The sequence below is a fragment of the Lemur catta genome, chromosome 1, assembly GCF_020740605.2.
Source record: "Lemur catta isolate mLemCat1 chromosome 1, mLemCat1.pri, whole genome shotgun sequence".
Taxonomy (NCBI): domain Eukaryota; kingdom Metazoa; phylum Chordata; class Mammalia; order Primates; family Lemuridae; genus Lemur; species Lemur catta.
In genome coordinates, this window is record NC_059128.1 from 59,793,085 (window position 1) to 59,813,100 (window position 20,016).

Below are 20,016 nucleotides of genomic sequence, written 5' to 3' on the forward strand. Positions count from 1 at the left end.
AGCTTTCTCCCAGGAAGAATACATTTATTTATTTAGTTGGAAAAAAAATTGTTGCTCATTTTCCTCAATTGTTTTCTTTTCTATTATGGCCAACAATACCACTAATTTGTCCTACAATTTAAAGATCATAAATTTGGAACTTTAAACTTCAGTGCTTCACTATTCTCCAGCATCTACATCCCATGATACCAAATCCTATCACTTTCTGTTTGTATTTTTCAGCTCCATCCTTCTCATATTTGTTTCTGTAGCCATGATGTTAACTTTAAATTATTTAGCCTCTTACCAGTACATCGTGCACCAATGCTTGATATGTCCAAGTATGATGTAAAGGAGTTGCCAAATCTATGTTTCTGTCAACAAGGACTAATAAAGGCCTTTGGAAGCTGTAAATATATTAAAAAACATTATATAACTCTCAATACATCTAACATTTTCTAATTTTCTAATACTTTAGCATATGCCATTTTGATATGAATAACAGTATGCTAATATTGACACTTCATAATACTTTGCTTTTTAAAAAATATTTAATGTGGTCAGTAAAGTACAGTAATGCTTTGGACTACTTAGAGCCTGTGTATAATGCTAGATTATAAGTTTCACTTAGGGAACTTTCTTATAGGAAGAAATCTACACAAATACTTGTATAGAATAATTTTTATAGTTAATGAAATAATAAGCTGCTTCTACTCAGATATATATTTCACATTTTTGAAGAAAAAGTAAAAATAGTTATTGTCAGCTTTAGGGAAAACAAAGTGAATAGCTTATAAATTTACACAAATGCTTGACAGTTTCATAAATTAGAAATCACATTTTTTTCTATAAACACAAATTCAAAAAAGCAGAATCTAGAGAAGAGCCTCAAAAAACTCTATCCCATTATAAGACACAAAATGAAAACATCATGGTATAATGGTACCTATTTATATTATTATTCCTTTAACAGACAAGGCATATGACACTTCCTGTACTGTTTAACTCCATTATTACAATTTAGATGTGATACAGACTACATTTAAAATGAATAGAGGCACAAAGTAATTTGGTTACCATGTGTCTACATAAGTTTTAGAGATTTTCTTCAGAGGTACTACTGTATCAGGAGTACACACTACTTTTAAAAAGGCATTGCCATCTGATAATATTAACTATACATATTTCCTCCTGCAAGAGAAACCTCTGATTATTTTAGTAACTTATTTACCCTTCTGAGTATAGAAAAGTGGACTTTCCTAACTGCACTGACTCTGGGATGAAAAGTCAGAGTGGCACCCTCACAATCTACTATCATTTATTATACCAGAGCTAGATGGAAGATAAAGAAGGATGGGCTATTACAGGGTTGCTTAACTTTAGTACTACTGACATTTGGGGCTCAATAATTCCTTGTTATGGGGGTTGTGTTGTGTATTATAGAATGTTTAGCAGCATCCTACAACATACCCCACTAGATTCCACTAGTATCTACCCAGTAATGACAACCAACATGTCTTCAGACATTACCAAATGTCTATGGGGAGCAAAAACTGCCCCTATGAGAAACACCAGCCTATAGCTGAATTCAAATGTATTTAACAGTAGTGCAACAAAGTTGCAGACCCCTAATTAAAATAATTTAGAAATGCATCCAACAAATTAAGAAATAACTATATTGTGATAATGTGAATAAATTTAAAAAAATTATCCAAATAAAATAGTTAGTGCCTTTATATTGATTTCCAAGGCCTATACAAAAGCACTATAAAAAGGGAACTATTAAGGAAGGTATAACAGTTGTTGCTTCTGTTAAAAAAAAATTGGGTGAGAATTTGATGTTTCTGCTCTACTTAATGAGAAACATATTTAAGACTATTTAAGACCAACAATAGAATCACAGAACAGTTTAAAATAATGTGAGAGCTGAGACAGTTAACCAAACAAGTGAAACACAATGTTAATGTGAACTCCAAATTACAGCAATACATAAGGCTACAGAGACATTAAAATTGACTTGAAATGAGGTCTACAGATGATTATCATGAAATTATTCCTAGAGGGCAGTCATTTTTCTGGGCATCAATTTATTTTCACAGGCTTTATTAATTCACCTAAACAGGAGGTAAGAATTAATTTTATAAAATATAGTTTCCTCCTCTTTAAACAATTCTCAGCCATCTGAGTGGGTTTCTTTACTTCTCCCTTTCATTACGATCAATAGTCAAAAGTTAAATGTACTATATTGTATAAGGTTTTTTAATATTTCTATTCAATAATAATTGAGAAGCCAGAAACTTTGGCCTTACCTACTCATGCTAGAAATGCTCAAAATGACACGATGCTTTGAAAGTTTAGACTATCAGTATTTCAGTGTAAAAATGAAAATTAGATAATAAAAGTATTAACAGAAACAGAAATAAGTATCACAAGTTTTTAACTTTTTAAAAAAATTACCAAGAGGTTTAATGATAATTCAAAGGAAATGGCTTCTGACCTCCAAGGCCTTATAAACAGAAAAATTTCTCCTACAGATAATAAAATGCCACAGAAATTTCTATAAAAACAACGTAAACTGAATAATAAAATATTCCATTTGTATTTCAAGAACAATTTGAATCACAACCATGATTATGATTACCTCATTAAAAAGAAGGATACGGGTAAGGGTATTCTATCAGACAAGAAAAATAGTAAAAAAAAAACAAAAAAAACAAAAAAAACCCCTACAAATGTTTTATTTTCAAGCCCTACAAGTATATTAACTAACATTAATACCTGAATTGGCCAGCTCCAAGTGTATCACCTGTAAAAAGGCTGTTTCGTGCATCTCTTAGATTTTCCCGAAGTTTCTTATCTAGTTTCTGAAAAACAAAATTTTAGATTAACTCTTAAAGAACAGTTTCATATAACTTTACGTAGGGCAATACATAATGTGTTCTTAGTTTCATAACCAACCTGGAATTTCCTTACAAAATAGCAATTCTAAAATATATTTTTCAAGTCCAAGTTTTATAATGATATTCCAATATCACTGACTTGAAAAAGATCAGTGCCTTTTCTATTGTACCTGGTTTTAAGAAGCATTTTTCATTGACTAATTTTACTTTAGGTATAGGAAATACTTTGCAGTAATGACCCACCCTCTCTCCCCAAGCATGACTGTTGTATCAAAGAAGGTGTCTATGTGGAGAACTCACTTGGGTGAGTGGGAGGGAAGAGAGCGGTGGGTGTAAGACACCCCAGAATAGAAACAGAATATCTGAAAGAAAGCAGCACTCCACCAGTCAGTGATTCGTTTGGGCTAATAAACCTCCAAAATGTTAACATAGCTTCCTGTCTTTCCACACCACTTACTCTCTTTTCTTTTCAGTAATTCTATAATTTCTCTAATCCCTTATTTATTTTTTAATCTTTAAAGCAAATTTGTGAATGCTGAATTTATATTGAATATTTTATTTCAATGTAGTGGGACAGCATAATGCACTTCACCATTTTAAAAATGGTTATGATTGGTAATACATGTTTGTGAAATGAAGTTAAATGACCTGTGTGATCAAATAAGTGTAAAATACTACTTGAAGACAAGGATAAATGAGAAATATACATGTTAGTAAAAAACAAAACAGGACTGGAATAATACACAGAGTAAATAATTTTATCCCATAACACAGAAATACACAATGATTACATTTTATCTTTGATGGAATCCCAATGTAATAAAATAAAAATTTTTGCCATTGATACTTAATAGATAACCAAGCAATCATATATTTAATATTAACAAAAACATCTGAAGTACGTATAGGAAAAAAAATTCACATAATGTTATTTATCTCCAAGTGATATTTGCATGAACTCACCACTGCTACCATTTCTGCTGCTGTTCCTCTTGAACATCTGATTATAGGAACAGCACCTATTTTAACAATAAATGTTAGCAATGATCTTGACCCTTAACTAAAATACTTATAAAATATATTAACATCAAGAAAACCCAGATATAATAGATGCATACAATTTCAGACTACGCATATAAAAGGATGTATAATCTCAAGAGTAAAAGCAAGGTTTCAGAAATGAATCTTTCCTTTAATAAAGAAAATATTGGGGAGTCAGAAGAGAACTATAGTTATTTAAAGCTGGTCAATTAGTGTGACCAAATTTTTTCAATGTATTGACTAAATCAGCATTTTGACTCCCTATAGGTTGTTTCAAAGAATAAGCTTACTCTCTACTCATAGGACTCACTTTAATTTGATTTAAAAGAATGAAAAGAACTTAGCTAATTTAGCAGTTTGGGATTACTGTTTTTCGTTTTACAAATTAACAGTAAAGCATTATAGTCTTTTTAAAAAATACTAATTTAAAAGATGATAGAAAACACATTCTTCACATAAAGTAAAATATTCCTAAAGTTAGCCTCAGTTCATTATCAAACCAATTTATTGGACCTCTTAATTTCTTTCTTCCTTATTACTCCAATAAGTTTTATAAAAGGCTGAAACCATAATAGAAAAAATTCAATTGCACTGAAAATCTCATAAAACAAACTGAGAACATTATAATCCTTATATGCTGAAATTGTCACATTTTGTTTTATTTATTTTTTGAGACAGGGTTTTGCCTTGTTGCCTGGGCTAGAGTACAGTGGCACAATCATAACTGCAACTTCAAACTCCTGGTCTCAAGTGATTCTCCAGCCTCAGCCTCCCCAGTAGCTGGAACTACAGGCATTGGCCCCACACCCAGCTAATTTTTAAAAAAAAATATTTTTTAGAGACAAGGTCTTGATATTTTGTTCAAGCTGGTTTTGAACTCATGCGCTCAAGCTATCCTCCTGTCTCAGCCTCCCAAAGTGCTAGGATTACATGCAAGAGCCATCACACCTAGCCTGTATTTCAGATTCTACAGAAAGCATACTAAGTCAACTGCAAAAGTAAAATATGGAATATTAGCAAACTTTTCAAAACTGTGTTTCTTCTGATGGCAAGTTATATATTCTTGTCATAAAAAGTGAAATAATATTAGAAATGTATAAAGTTAACCCTCTTGATTCCAGCCCCCCAAAATAATCCCCATTAAGAATTAGGAATGGATGCTTTCAAGTTGTTTTCTACATAAAATCTAGTGTCTGTATATATAAAAAATAAAAATAGGGTATTATACATACTGTTTTGAAACCATTTTTCCATTTAACAATTTAGTGCTGGCATCCTTCTATGACAGAGTGGCAGTAATTTCAATTTCTCCTTTGAAAAAAAAATCACCTTCCGCTACTCTATACATAGTAAAGGTGGCTCTAATGCTTCAGTGGTCTTTGTATGTCCCTTTTTCAATCTACCTTTACTTTGAAAATATACCTATCACCAATAAAAAATGGCCGGGCGCGGTGGCTCACGCCTGTAATACTAGCCCTCTGGGAGGCAGAGGCAGGTGGATCGCTCAAGGTCAGGAGTTCGAGACCAGCCTGAGAGAGACCCCGTCTCTACTAAAAATAGAAATAAAAAAATTATCTGGACAACTAAAAATATATATAGAAAAAATTAGCCGGGCATGGTGGCGCATGCCTGTAGTCCCAGCTACTCGGGAGGCTGAGGCAGTGGGATCGCTTAAGCCCAGGAGTTTGAGGTTGCTGTGAGCTAGGCTGATGCCACGGCACTCACTCTAGCCTGGGCAACAAAGTGAGACTTTGTCTCAAAAAAAAAAACAAAACAAACAAAAAAAAACCCTTAATGTCCAAAATAACCCTAGCATTTGGCAAAATTATGAAGACTATGTGCAATGACAAAATAGAAAGATAACGCCTGTTTAATGACTAAAAATTATATAGGTGTGCTTTCTTTGAAATAAAACTACCGCCCATTTGAGGGCAGTGAGAACAGCTCAAAGCAGGCAGAAACTGGAGGAGGATAAAACTCTTAAAAGATGGGAACCATATTAAGGAGAGAGAATATTTTAAACCAACTTTTCTCCCGAGAGTAGTTTGCACTTTGCATGGCACACAGGAGAAAGAGCTCGAGCAGAAAATAGGAGACTTACTGAGGTGAGGAATCAAAGATTAGAGTTAGGGCTGGAAATAAAAGGAAGAAATCCCTAAAAGGAGGGAGCCCCTAAATGTGCATATAAATTCTCCTCAGACATTTGTCTAAATCCTAACCTAGGCATGGTATCTCTTAATTTTTTCATTTGTGAAATGGATACAGATCTTATTAATCTTCTGTGAGGATCATTTTAACTAAAAGGTTTTAAATGTCCACAAAATTAAAATTGCAATTAGGTTTCTAAACTGATCTATTAATAACAGTAAAGCATAAAGCCATGTATTAGATACTAAACACAATGTAGCTATAAGTAATTTTAGATAAAGAAACGTTTTCTCTAGCCTGGGCAAGAGAGCGAGACTCTGTCTCACAAAAAAAAAAAAAAAAAAAAAAAGTTTTAAATTTTGAGAGAATAAGTAGATTAGTATCAATATCACATGTAAATTTAGTGTTTTCTGGAGTCTTTGGGATTTAGAATTAATAATTACCAAGCATAGATTTCTTTACTTAGAAGTATTTGATTTTTCATAATGAAATATTAAAAGAAAATTAGCGGGAATATAAGTGAAGTCACCACCAAACCATTCAAATAATATATTAGAAAGTTACAATTACCAAAGACATCTAAAAAGACAACTCAATAGATCTGCTAAATGCTAACTCAAGAGGAATAACTACATCAAGTTATTAGAAGAGTTATGTTTTTACATACTGTAGAATGCATATTTTACTACAACTCTGGAGAGCCTCTAGAGATCAAGATAGGTGAAAAAGGATTACATTAGATTGTAATACACTAAAAAGAGTTGTTAAATAATTAATTTACTTTGAAGAAATAACCAGAAAGATTTGAAAACTTACCTAGTGTAACAAAAAAGCAGAAGAGGCTGTCAACAATAGTGTCCATAACAGTTTCCATTTCCGTGTCTGTGATGTCTGGTCTGTTAATGGCTAAAATGACATAAATAAAGAAGGAAAAAACCCCAAATTTATGCCTTATCTTTATGACACTTCTAAAATTATTACTAAATTTGTAATCAATATGCAGTTTGATAACATTTATAATACTCAAGTGAAATTTTTTGCTTTAAACTTTTTTTAGTGAACAAGTATTTGTTAAAAATTATACTCCCTCAAAAAAAAGAGAAAGAAAAATCACAACAAACCACCTCAATATCATATATTGAGAGTAGCAAAAAGAAAAACCCCACCATATATACTACACAAAATTTTTGCCAGAGCAAACAGAAAAATATTGTATTCCATATTTTATTCATAAACACTAGGTGGCCTCAAGAAACTATTGATTCTGTTATCTAAGTACTGCCAGAAAAGGACAATGCAAATTAAGTATGACAAAATCAACATCACATATCATTTTCTTTATATTATAATAAGTTATATGAATTTCTTTTCTAATTTACCAGACTGTACATAAGCAATTCCCAAGCTTTAGTGGGTATAAGAATCACCTTGAGAATATGGGAGAAAAAAAACGAAGTTTCTCTGGAAGCTTTTAAAATTAAAGATATTTAGCCCTTTTCTCTAGGGATTCAACAGATTTGGGATAATTCTAAGAAATGTGCAATTTTGATATGCACTTTAGGTGATTCTAAAGCAAATAGTCCTTGGGGTTATACTAAGAAACAATACTGTCCTTGATAGTCAAAGATGTTGACTTATTTATCTTCTCTGTATCTAGGCCCAGTGTCTGACAAAGTAGATGCCCAATAAATATATGTTGAAAGAATGACTGAACTAAAATATTACCTATTAATACATAGTATTCTAAATTTCCCAATATCCTGTATGTGAAAACAAATATAAAATTTAACACAACTTGTTATTAGCTTAAGAAGAAAGCAGAATTGGATATAACAAAGTATCTAAAGAAGGCGTGGTCCACCCAGAGAACATATTAGGTCACTAAATATGAAATGTCCGATTTTGAATCAAAAGTGCAGTTTATTATATCTCAAACAAAAAGCAGTACAATTAATCAAAGTATGTGCCTAAACTATTGACACAGTTTTGCCATCTTAACAGTAGCTTGCTTATGCCAGCAGCGAAGAAGCCTGGTGAGCGAGTGGTGATGAAATTGTGAAAAGCGTTTTCCACAGCTTGTTGAGAATTAGATATTTTTCCTTGCAAGAAGTGGTCCAAAGCCTGGAAGAAGTGGTGGTCAGTTGGTGGAAGTCAGTTGGTGGTAGTCAGTTGGTGAATACAGTGGATGACAGAGAGTTTCCAAGTACAGCTTCTATAGTTTGAGCAGCATTGTTTTTTGTGACATGTGGTCTTGCAAGAGGATTGGCCAGTCTCTATGGAACAATCTTGACTGCCTGAATTTTGTCCAATTGGTTCAGTAGACATCCACTATAATGGATTGACCAGGTTTTATGAAGCTATAGTGGATAATACCAGCACTGGACGACCAAACAGATAACATTAGCTTTTTTTGATGAATATTCTATTTTGGACTGTGTTTTAGCACTTCATCATTATCCAACCATTGTGTCGAACACTTGTCAAGTGTCAAAAGAATCCATTTTTCATCACACATAATAATATGGTGTAGAAATGGTTCGCCTTTATGTTGTGACAGCAAAGAAAAGCAAGCTTCAAGATGATTTCTCTTCTGATGCTCGTTTAATTCATGTGGTTCCCATCTATCCAGCTTCTTTACCTTGCTGGTACAACCTTGTTGAAATAGTAATGTCAAACCTTGCTGCTAATTCACACGTAGGTTGAGATGGATTCGCTTCCACTACAGCTTTCAGCTCATCATTATCCACCTTAGTCTCAGGTCACCCACATGGCTCATTTTCAAGATTAAAATCACCAGAATGGAACTTCTCAAATCATCAATGTACTATGTGTTCGTTAGCCACATCCTTCCCAAGCACTTTGTTATATTTCGAGCTGTCTGTATTGCATTGGTTCCACGATGGAACTCATATTCAAAAATAACACAAATTTTTGACTCATTCATGGTTTCACAAAAATTGTTCTAAAAAAAAATCTGAAAGATAATCATAAGCCAAAACGTGTATTTGAAAGTATGAGGATGTATCTTCACAATTAAAAACAAACAAATGAACAAGAAGTGTCAAAATGAAATGTCAGAGGTATCAACTGTCAAACTTAGTACTTAAGGAAACTGGACATTACATACTTAATAACCTAACCTAATATAAAGAATTCAATCAGGCAACATAGAATCCGGATCAAGGAAATGTGCTGTTACTTGGGTGTTGCAGACTACCATCTATCCGAATCAGATCAAAGAAATGGTATAAGAATACAATGTGAATTATGTGAATCCAGGGGACATCAATTTAGGGAAACATATATCCAGTTCATTTTCTCAATCACCGGCACAGTTAATTTTATAGGGACTTAAAACCTTTTAGTTAAATCACTGGCACATTTTGCTACTGAGACTGGCAAAATCTATATGAAAGGCTCCAGACCTTCAGTCTTAGACTCTAGTTCCACATCTCTGAATGAGTTATAACTGATAAAATGAAACAGTTATAAACTGCCCATCAACAATTACAACTCAACTTGAGACAACATCCTGCTTTGTCTAAGACAGTAACCTCAGTTTTGAGATAATAAATCTGGTTCCTTTATTGGATAAGTTTCCCATCCATGGAAAATTTAGAATTGAAAAGATAGGAGATGCAGATCAAACCCATGGTATTAATACATTTGATTTATGTTTAGGAAACTCTGTTTAAGATTATTAAAGCACCTGTAATGTCTAAGACAATTTGGCACATAATTACATCATAGTAAAGAGCACTATCTTTGGAGTGAGATTGCCTGTGTTTAGTAACCTGCTCTGCCATTTCCTCATCAAGTCACTTAATAGCTATGCCTCCTCTGTTTTCTCATCTGGAAAATGGAAATAATAATAAAATCTAATTCACAAAGTTATTCTGAGGAGTAAAAGAGCTTACACTGTAAAGTGCTTAAAACATTGACTGGCATAGAGCAAGCTATTATATTACTATTACTATTACTATTGAGAATCTGGGTGATGAGCCACGTGATTACATTTTAAAATTAGTAATGAATTTCACACTTGTGATTTTTTTTGACAGGTATACGAAAATTTAGTTAAATTAATAAGTATTTGAATGTTTAATGAATTTTAGACTCATAAATTTAATTATTTTTAAAGAATTACTTAAATATTTGGGCAGATTTTGCTTGTTAGAGAAATAATTTGCCTGGTCTGATATATGAAGTATGGTATTTACTTAAGAAAAGAAAACTTAAAATATTAAATTTATTAATGCAATTTAAAATGTTTAAGGGAACTTAAACTATATTTTCTGATTACACTTGTTGAATGAGACTGATTACGAGAATCTAGTCTGTCCCATCTGAGTTAACTGATCAAAGAAAAAGTAAAGGTGCTTTTATTTTACCAGATTTATACACAGTACAACAAAATTTGTAAGTTTAACTTAAAGGTTTAAGAAAAACTAGGTTTTAAGTAACATAAATAAATAATTCATTTAAAACTCAATTAATTGTAAATAGATTTTTGTGAATAACAACCACTGTCAAAAATCTCTTGCATGGACAATTCAGCACATACTTATGCCCTTTTAGGGATTTTGCCTAATTTCAACAAGAAAGCATTCTACAGAGCTCAATGAAACCAAAAGATTCATGTTCTCTTCTATCAGAGAGGTTCCCATCTGGTCCAGTGTTTTATATTTGTCCAAGGGCAAAGTACTAGATAATTAATTTGAATCCTACTAAAATATTGTCTTACTTGCCATGAGTGAATCATTCATGCAAGGTGCTATGGGGGCACCTAAAAGTTCAGAGAATTGGCACTTGATTGAATTTACAAAACAGGTTTATTAAATGTTGGTTATAGGTGAAAGAATTCAGTCTCAGACTGGCTTTCTTTGTGTGCTTTAAAAAATCTTTTACAGCTCTACTGCTGTAAACAAAGCTGGTTTTGGAGTCCACTAAATATGTTACTATTTTTTTCTTACAGTATATCATTCCTTTTGTTACCAACAAATTGCAACATTCCTGTTTTTACATACCACGATATGAAACAAGCTCCTTATTTTGATTACATAATACAAACATATCATCTTCCAAAGTAATAAAATTGAGATACTGGTCAAAAACCTAGAAACAAAAGAAAAGGATTACAAATCAATCTTACAATTAAGCCACATTGAAAGCAAATTTAATTTGGTTTAACCTACCAGTGGTAAAAATGGAAAAAATTATAATTACATTCAGTAACTAAAAATTGTACTATGGAGCAGATTGCCTAATTGGGCAAGGATGAGCAGTTAAGAATATTAAAAAGCAAAAAACACAAGACTTTGGGCAATAAATATCAAAGAGGAGAGTAATATTTTCAGAAAACAAAATTTAAGCAGATATAAGAATTTAAATTGTAGTTGTGAAGAAAATGAATATCAATTTTTAAGAAAAACCTCAATTACAATTTTTATATTTTAATCACACTTTCCTAAGAAAGTCACAGTAACTGTTTTTACACCATAAACTTCTATAAATAAAGTGGGAAAAAGTTATGTTAGTACTTTGGAAGTGCAAATTAGGAGAAAAATTAAGAGAACAAGCTGAAATACACAAAATTTAGTTAAATAAATTGAAAAGTGCCCCTATTATTTTATGTGAAATTAATGATAAATTCTGAGCAAGAACATTAAGGCATAAACCTCAAAAGTAATCAGAGGCCAGGTGCATGGTTCATGCCTATAATCCCAGTACTTCAGGCGGCCAAGATGGGAGGATCACTTGAGGCCAGGAGTTTGAAACTAGCTGGGGCAACATAGCGAGGCTTGTCTTTATAAAAAATTAAAGAATTAGCCTGGTGTGGTAGCGAGCACCTGCAGTCCCAGCTACTCGGGGGGTTTAGGCAGGATGCAGTGAACTATGTTCATGCCACTGCACTCCAGCTTGGGTGACAGAGCCAGACCCTGTCTTAAAACAACAACAACAACTACTACTAATCAGAAGTAGTAGTGGATTATATAAATCTAGGAATGAAAACTCTTTCAGTGGAAAAAAGAGGAAATAAATGCATAGTTGTTTGGTCTATTATTTGTCCTATATAATCCTCTACAATTTTCATTTATGTCTTGTCCAAAATCAAGAAGCACAGAGCACAACAGGGCTAAAACCAGGAATATATTTTACAAATTGATTTATAACTAAAGCTGAACCTGACTAAAAAGGCACTATGATGTAGAAATGTTGGCCTGTTGGGAATTCTTTTTCTCTTATAACATGTAATACAGCCTCTTTGCAGCCTTTTCCTAAGTAAAAAGAGATCTGGGGATAGTATGGTGACTGTAGTGGTTACACAAAAAACAGTGGCAACATATTTTCAGTACAATTTATCGTAACACAACTGTCGAATAATTTCTGAGTTGAGCAAAAAAGATTATACAACTCCCAGCCCAAAGCAAAATTCATTCTGCTTTTTATTTTTGTCTTTCAGATTCATTAAATACAAAATTCCTTTAGTTTGGTTCATTTTGCCTAGTTCAAGTTGAAGATAATTTACATTATTACAATTCTTTCTAAAAGTATTGAGCCTAAACATTTCTTAGGTCATTCTGGTCATTTATAAATTAGACACCTACGTCAATTAGCAGGTTTCAGAACACTGTAAATTTTAAATTAACAAAATGTTATCAACCCATCAAAATCTCTTACCTTGGCTACTTGTGTTACTGCACTAGCTGCTAATGCTGCATTTGCAATATCTTCCAGTTTACTTCTTGAAATAGCAGAAATAAAATTTAAATAATATGATTCATAGAGTTGATTTCGAAGGTCCTAAAAGCACAATGAATATTTCATTGTTATAGGGTAATATAAAGGAGACCATGAATATAAATCTTTTACATACTGTAAGAGAAAGGTTTTAGAGAATGAAATACATATTTAAAAGACAGGTTATACAAATGAAAATAAAAAAAATTCCTAAGAGAACAAAATTATGAAGAAGTACCGGTTATTGGCTGTAACTGAAATATATCTTAATAATTAAAATTATGAAATTATAATTACATTATCAACAAAATCCCATTAATTACAATGTAGCACAAAACTGCTTTGATATAGCCTATCTGCATTTTTCTTAAAACTACCCAGAAGTGGCTCTCTAATATAATAAAATGCTTGTTATGTTTGGCAGACATTACCTTCCTACTGTTCTGGTCATGTGATGACACAACAAATACTTTCTTCACTGCTCACAGACATATCATAACTCCAATTACTAATTCTAGAAGTAATTCTTCTCAATCACTTAAAAGTAATGGAATTTAAGTTGTACAAATTCTTAAATCAAATTTATTTATCTTCTTAAACTCTAGGCACATAGACATATAATGCCCATATTTCCTGAAATCTAAGATGACATTGACTATAACAGGCACCATCATTTTATGTACCATTAAGGATTAATCCTGTCAATAAATTTTATGACAGTCAATTTTTAAGACACATCTAATTTCAGAGATGTTAAAATGTGAAAAACTGAGGAGTTGGAGCCTGCATGAGGAAAGCAGCTTAGCACGGCAGTGATTCAACAAAGGCTAGCAGACTGGTTATGTATGAAGATTGAGAAAATCAGTAATATGTTCAGGATATTAGGACACATGCTTTTCACTGTGAGAGAAAGGAGTTATAAATTTGTAAAGGGAAAAAGGAAAAGCTAGAATGAATCCTGTGTTGCTGAACTAAAACAGTTTTGGGGGTTATCTAGGTAGGTAGGGAGGAGAGAGGGAGAGTTATAAAAATAAATACAACTGTAAAACTGTATGTGTGTGTACATGCATATATTTTCTAACTTTGTCCACTGAAAGGACTTAAGAACAGTTACACCCTAGTCACAATGAGTATACTTATGCCCTGATCCTGATTTCTAAATACCATTCTCTATAGGAAGCAACCACGGCTCCTTAGATAAATGGCTGAATCTCCGGCTGGGACAGAGAAAGTACAATCCCAGACCATACTGGAATATTTTCTTGTGCCAGAAAGGAAGAAAGTGGTCAAAGAATGATGGGCATATTTCAAAAGGACACACAAATTCAGCAAAGTTGTAGGATTTAAGATAAATATTTAAAAATCAATTGGATTTCTATAAAATTGCAATTAAGAATCCTAAAAATGGAATTAAGAAAACAGTTCCATTCCTAATGTCATTAAAAAAATAAATTTAACAAAAGAAGTACAAAATTTATATTCTAAACATTACAAAACATTATTAAAATAAAGATTTAAATAAATGGAAGGATGTCCCATGTACACGGATCAGAAAAATTAATATTGTTAAGATGGTAATACTCCCCAAATTGATCTACAGATTCAATGCAATCCCTATCAGAAGCCTAGAGGTGGCTTCTTTGTAGACACCAATAAGCTAATCCTAAAATTCATTTAGAAACTCAAGAGAACCAGAAATGCCAGAACAATCTGTAAAAAGAAGTACAAAGTTGGAGGATTCAATTTCCCAATTTCAAAATTTGCTACCAAGTAAGAGAAATCAAGACTGTGTGGTACAGGCATAAGGAAAGACATAAATAGAGATCATTGGAATAGAACTGAGAGTCCAGAAATAAACAAGGCTGCCAAGACCATTCATCAGGGAAAGAACAGATTCTCCAATAAATAATGCTGGGACAACAATAAGCCACATGCAAAAGAATGAAGTTGGATATTGTATTTCCACCATATACAAAATGGATCAATGACCTGTTCAGAGCCAAACCTATAAAATCCTTAGAAGGAACACAAGGATTTGGAACAGATTCTTAAAAGATGATGCCAAAACACAAACTCAAGAAAAAATAGATAAACTGGACTTCATCAAAATTAAAAACTTTTATGCTCCAAAGGACACTATCAAGAGTGTAAAAAGAGAATGGGAAAAAATTTTCGCATACTACACATCAGATAAAAGACTGATAACAAGAATCTATTTAGAACTCAGGAAAATCAGCAAGAAAAAAATCAAACAATCCTATCAAAAAATGGGCAAAGGACATGAATAGAAATTTTTCAAAAGAAGACATAAGAATGGCCAAAAAACGTATCAAAAAATGCTCAACATCCCTAATCATCAGGGAAATGCAAATCAAAACCACAATGAGATACCACTTAACTCCGGTGAGAATGGCCTTTATCAAAAAATCCCAAAACAACACATGTTGGCGTGGATGCGGAGAGACAGGAACACTCATACACTGCTGGTGGGAATGCAAACTAGTGCAACCCCTATGGAAAGCAATATGGAGATACCTTCAACAGATTCAAGTAGACCTACCATTTGATCCAGCAATTCCATTATTGGGCATATACCCAGAAGAACAAAAGTCATTCTTTAACAAAGACACCTGTACCCGAATGTTTATAGCAGCACAATTCACAATCGCAAAGATGTGGAAACAACCCAAGTGCCCATCAATCCACGAATGGATTAGTAAACTGTGGTATATGTATACCATGGAGTACTACTCAGCTATAAGAAATAACGATGATACGACATCTCTTTGGTTCTCCTGGAGAGAGCTGGAACCCATTATACTAAGTGAAGTATCCAAAGAATGGAAAAACAGGCATCACATGTACTCACCAGAAAACTGGTTTCCCTGATCATCACCTAAATGCACATCGGGGAAGGATACCAATTGGATATCAGACTGGGATGGGGGGGTGGGGGGAGGGGATGGGTGTATGCCTACATGACGAGTGCGTTGCGCACCCTCTGGGGAATGGTCATGCTTGAAGGTGCAGACCCGGGGAGGTGGGGGGGGGGAGGGGATGGAGGTATGAATACATGATGAGTGCCAGGCGCACTGTCTGCAGAATGAGAACGGACGCGCTTGGGACTCTGACTCGGGGGGATGGGCAGGACAAGGACAATGTATATGACCTGAACTTATGTACCCCCATGATGAGCTGAAATAAAAAAAAAAAAAAAAAAAAAAGAGTGTAAAAAGAAAACTGACAGAATGGGAGAAAATATTTGCAACTCATATACCTGATCAGGGTCCAGTACCCAGAATATATAAAGGGCTCTAAAAACTCAACAATAAAAAGACAACTCAATTAAAAAATGGGCAAAGAATCATCTAAACCTCGCTTGGGTGAGGCAAAGACATAAAATGTAACCAGAAGATATTTGTACTTCTGTGTTTATTGCAGCATTATTCACATTGGCTAAAATGTGGAATCAGCTTAAGTGTTTAACAAGGGAAGAATGGATAAAGAAGATGTGGTATATGTACACAATGGAATATTATTTAGCCATGAAAAAGAAGGAAATTTTGTCATTTGCAGAAACATGGATGGAACTGAAGGACATTATTTTAAGTGAAATAAACCAGGCACAGAAAGAAAAATATTGCATTTTCACACTCATATATGGGACCTAAAAAAAATTTATCTCATGGAGGTAGTGAATAGAATGGTGGCTACTAGCGGTTGGTGAGGGTGGTGGGAAGGGGTAATGAAGAGGTGTTGGTTAATGGGTAATACTGTTAAATAGAAGGAAAAAGTTCTAGTATTCAATAGTGCAATAGGGCAGCTATAGTTAACAATAATTTGTTATATTTCAAAATAGCTAGAAGTTTTCAAATGTTCCCAACATAAAGCTATGATAAATGTTTCAGGTGAATCATGCCCCAATTACCCTCATTTGATCATTATATGTTATATGCTTATACAAAAATATAACACGTACTCCATGAATATGTACAATTATTTTGTATCAATAAAAAAAATGGGCAAAGAATCTGAACAGGCATTTCTCCAAATATACACAAATGGCCAATAAACATGTTAAAAGATGCTTATGATCACTAATTATAGAAATACAAATCAAAATTATGAGATGCCACTTTACACCTACTAGAATGCCTACAATCAAAATGTCAGATAGTAAGTATTATCTGACAAGGATCTGGACAAATTGGAACCCTCGTAGACTGCTAGTGGGAATATATGGTGCAACCACTTTGGAAAACAGTCTGTCAGTTTACTCAAAAGGTTAAACAGAGTTATCATTTGACCAAGCAATTCCATAACTACGTGTTTAGGGATACAAGAGAAATGAAAACATGTCCATACAGAAACTTTTACATGAATATTAATGGCAGCATTATTAGTAATAGTCAAAAGATGGAAACGACACAAATGTCCAACTGTTAAATAAATAAACAAAACTTGGTACATCTATACAATGAAATATATTCAGCTACAAAAGGGAATAAAATATTGATACATGGTACAATATAGATAAACCTTGAAAACATTACACTAAGAAAGAAGCCAGATACAAAAGACCACATATTATATGATTCTATTCATATGTAATGGCTAGAATAGGCAAATATGTAGAAATAGAAAGTAGCTTAGGGCCAGAAGGGAATGAGGGTGGGTTGGGGAATGTAATAGTTATAGGGAGCAAAGTTTCTTTTTGAGGTAATGACAATGTTCTAAGATTGATTATAGTGATGTTGCTAAACTCTGTGAATATACTAAAAACAACTGAATTGCACACCTGTACACTTTAAATGGGCAAATTATACAGTATGTGAATTATATGTCAATAAAACTCTGATTAATAAAGGAAGAAGGAAGAGATTAACAAAGCACTGTTGGGTTTACGCAGGATGAAAAAGAAAGCTGGGTATCAAGAAGCTACAGTGGACACAAAAATATGCAAACTTCACTAACAATTTAAATAGCAATTTGATTCAACAGTCAATAACAAGATGCTGGGACTTGTGGCAGACAGTGTTAGCTATCTATCCAATATCTACTTTTTCTCTTTTCCTTGCTAAAAGAAGCCAGATTTTCTTTGAGGTGGCAATACACTCATCTAAACAGTGACCTTTCCAGCCTCCCTTGTAGCTACTTTTTACTTAGTGAGACATAAATGAAAGTTGTCTGAGAGTTTCTGGGAAGGCTTAGCTTTCCTGACCCAAATGAACAGTAAAGACTGACATAGTCCATTACCCTCTTCTTACTGTGAACATAGCTGTGATGTCTACAGTTGCAGCTGTCACCTTACATTCATAAAGCAACAAGCAAGACAATGAAAACCAAACTGAAGATGATGGATCAAAGAGACAGGAGGAGTCTAGGTTTTTCATTACCTTACAGTGCTCTGCACCAGCATGGACCTCCTATTCCCAGCCTTCTTATTATCTCAGAAGACTAAAACCCTATTTTGAAAGCTAATATAGTAAGGCTTTCTGTTTTTTTAAAGCCAATCGTGTTTACCAGTATAGTAGTAGTCCCCCCTTATCTGCAGGGAATACATTCCAAGACCACCAGTGGATGCCTGAAACTGCAGACAGTACAGAACTCTGTGTTTTTTGCTTTCTCCTATACATATGTAACTATGATAAAGTTTTATTTATAAATGAGGCACAGTAAGAGATTAACAATAATGGAACAATTAAACATTGTTCATTAAATAATTAAACAATTAAAATGGAACAATTAAAACAATGTATTGTAATAAACTTATATGGTCTCTCTTTTTCTCAAAATACTGTAATATTTTCAGTATTGCAATATATTCAGTATTCAGTACCCAGTTGACCATGGGTAACTAAAACCAAGGAAAGTGAAACTGTAGATAAGGGGAGACTATTGTACAATGCTTCTTTGGCCAAAAAGTTTTAAATCTTTCAAGCTACTTAAAATTCAAGACAGTTTCAGAGTAGTAAACTGGGCAAGGGAATTTCTGATTCTTCACATTGAACATTTAAAATTATTTTTGAAAAAAAAAAAAAAATTCTGTTTCCAAATTCAAGTCAGGAAAATAAGAACCTGTATTACCTGGCACAGTCTGTCAATATTTTCTTCAGTTGGCATTACAAAGTACACTGCAGGAACATCTGGAATAGGATCTCGATCAGAGTGCAAAAGCCTAGAAGACATAAAGAACATAAAACATTTTCTCTTAGTCACTTATCTAAAAAGACAGTTTAAAACGGTATTTCTCGGCCGGGCGTGGTGGCTCATGCCTGTAATCCTAGCACTCTGGGAGGCCGAGGCAGGTGGATTGCTTGAGCTCAGTTCGAGACCAGCCTGAGCAAGAGCGAGACCCTGTCTCCACTAAAAATAGAAACAAATTATCTGGCCAACTAAAATATATATATAGAAAAAAATTAGCCGGGCATGGTGGTGCATGCCTGTAGTCCCAGCTACTTGGGAGGCTGAGGCAGTAGGATTGCTTAAGCCCAGGAGTTTGAGGTTGCTGTGAGCTAGGCTGACGCCATGGCACTCACTCTAACCCAGGCAACAAAGCGAGACTCTGTCTCAAAAAAACAAAACAAAACAAAACAAAAAAACCAGTATTTCTCAAACTGGGAGTTGACTAGCTCAAGGACAGTGACCACTGCTCTAAAAGCTCTTGGTGCAATTAATCAGTTAGTTAATCCAGCTTTCTCCTTACATCAGCATTAATATTATTTATTAGTTAAGATCTGAATTTCTCATTAATTTTCATGTGTTCTATTCATATTGTTTCATAAGAGAATACACAAGAGAAAATCTAAAGATCTTATAGATTATATCACTTGATAGTTTTCTCTTCTTCTAATTCAGAGAACAGTTTCACTCAAATATCCCCATATCAAATCACAAAATCTCCTTATTGTTCATTGTAAGATTTTACCATGCTTATAATAGGAAATATGAATAACATTCTATTTCTACAATATTTGCCTTTCTCTAGTCATGCTTCTATAATCAAGAAGAGAGAGGAAAGAGGCACATGCTGCCAGTGGGTCTGCATTTATTAACTTCTCCCATCTGGCTGGCTGCTGCTACTGACACTGAGAAGGATAATGTGGTATTTCCCATAGGTTGTTTACTTTTTTTTCTTATTTCTTTTTTTTGCCGCCACACTCCCTAGTTGTCTTTTTTATGTTGGCTGTTCAACCACCATTTCATC

The 20,016-nt window shown here is 33.5% G+C and overlaps 1 protein-coding gene across 1 annotated transcript in view; it reads right to left on the reverse strand.

Moving 5' to 3' along the window:
• The window catches only part of SCFD1 (sec1 family domain containing 1), a 101,154-nt gene that overhangs the window by 72,412 nt on the left and 8,726 nt on the right, over positions 1-20,016 (reverse strand). The window contains exons 4-10 of the mRNA XM_045569339.1: positions 18,897-18,987; positions 12,750-12,872; positions 11,096-11,183; positions 6,885-6,974; positions 3,843-3,898; positions 2,758-2,843; positions 287-386 (exon numbers count right to left, since the gene is read on the reverse strand). Coding sequence (XP_045425295.1) covers positions 287-386; positions 2,758-2,843; positions 3,843-3,898; positions 6,885-6,974; positions 11,096-11,183; positions 12,750-12,872; positions 18,897-18,987 — 634 coding nt within the window. The remainder of the gene's footprint in view (positions 1-286; positions 387-2,757; positions 2,844-3,842; positions 3,899-6,884; positions 6,975-11,095; positions 11,184-12,749; positions 12,873-18,896; positions 18,988-20,016) is intronic.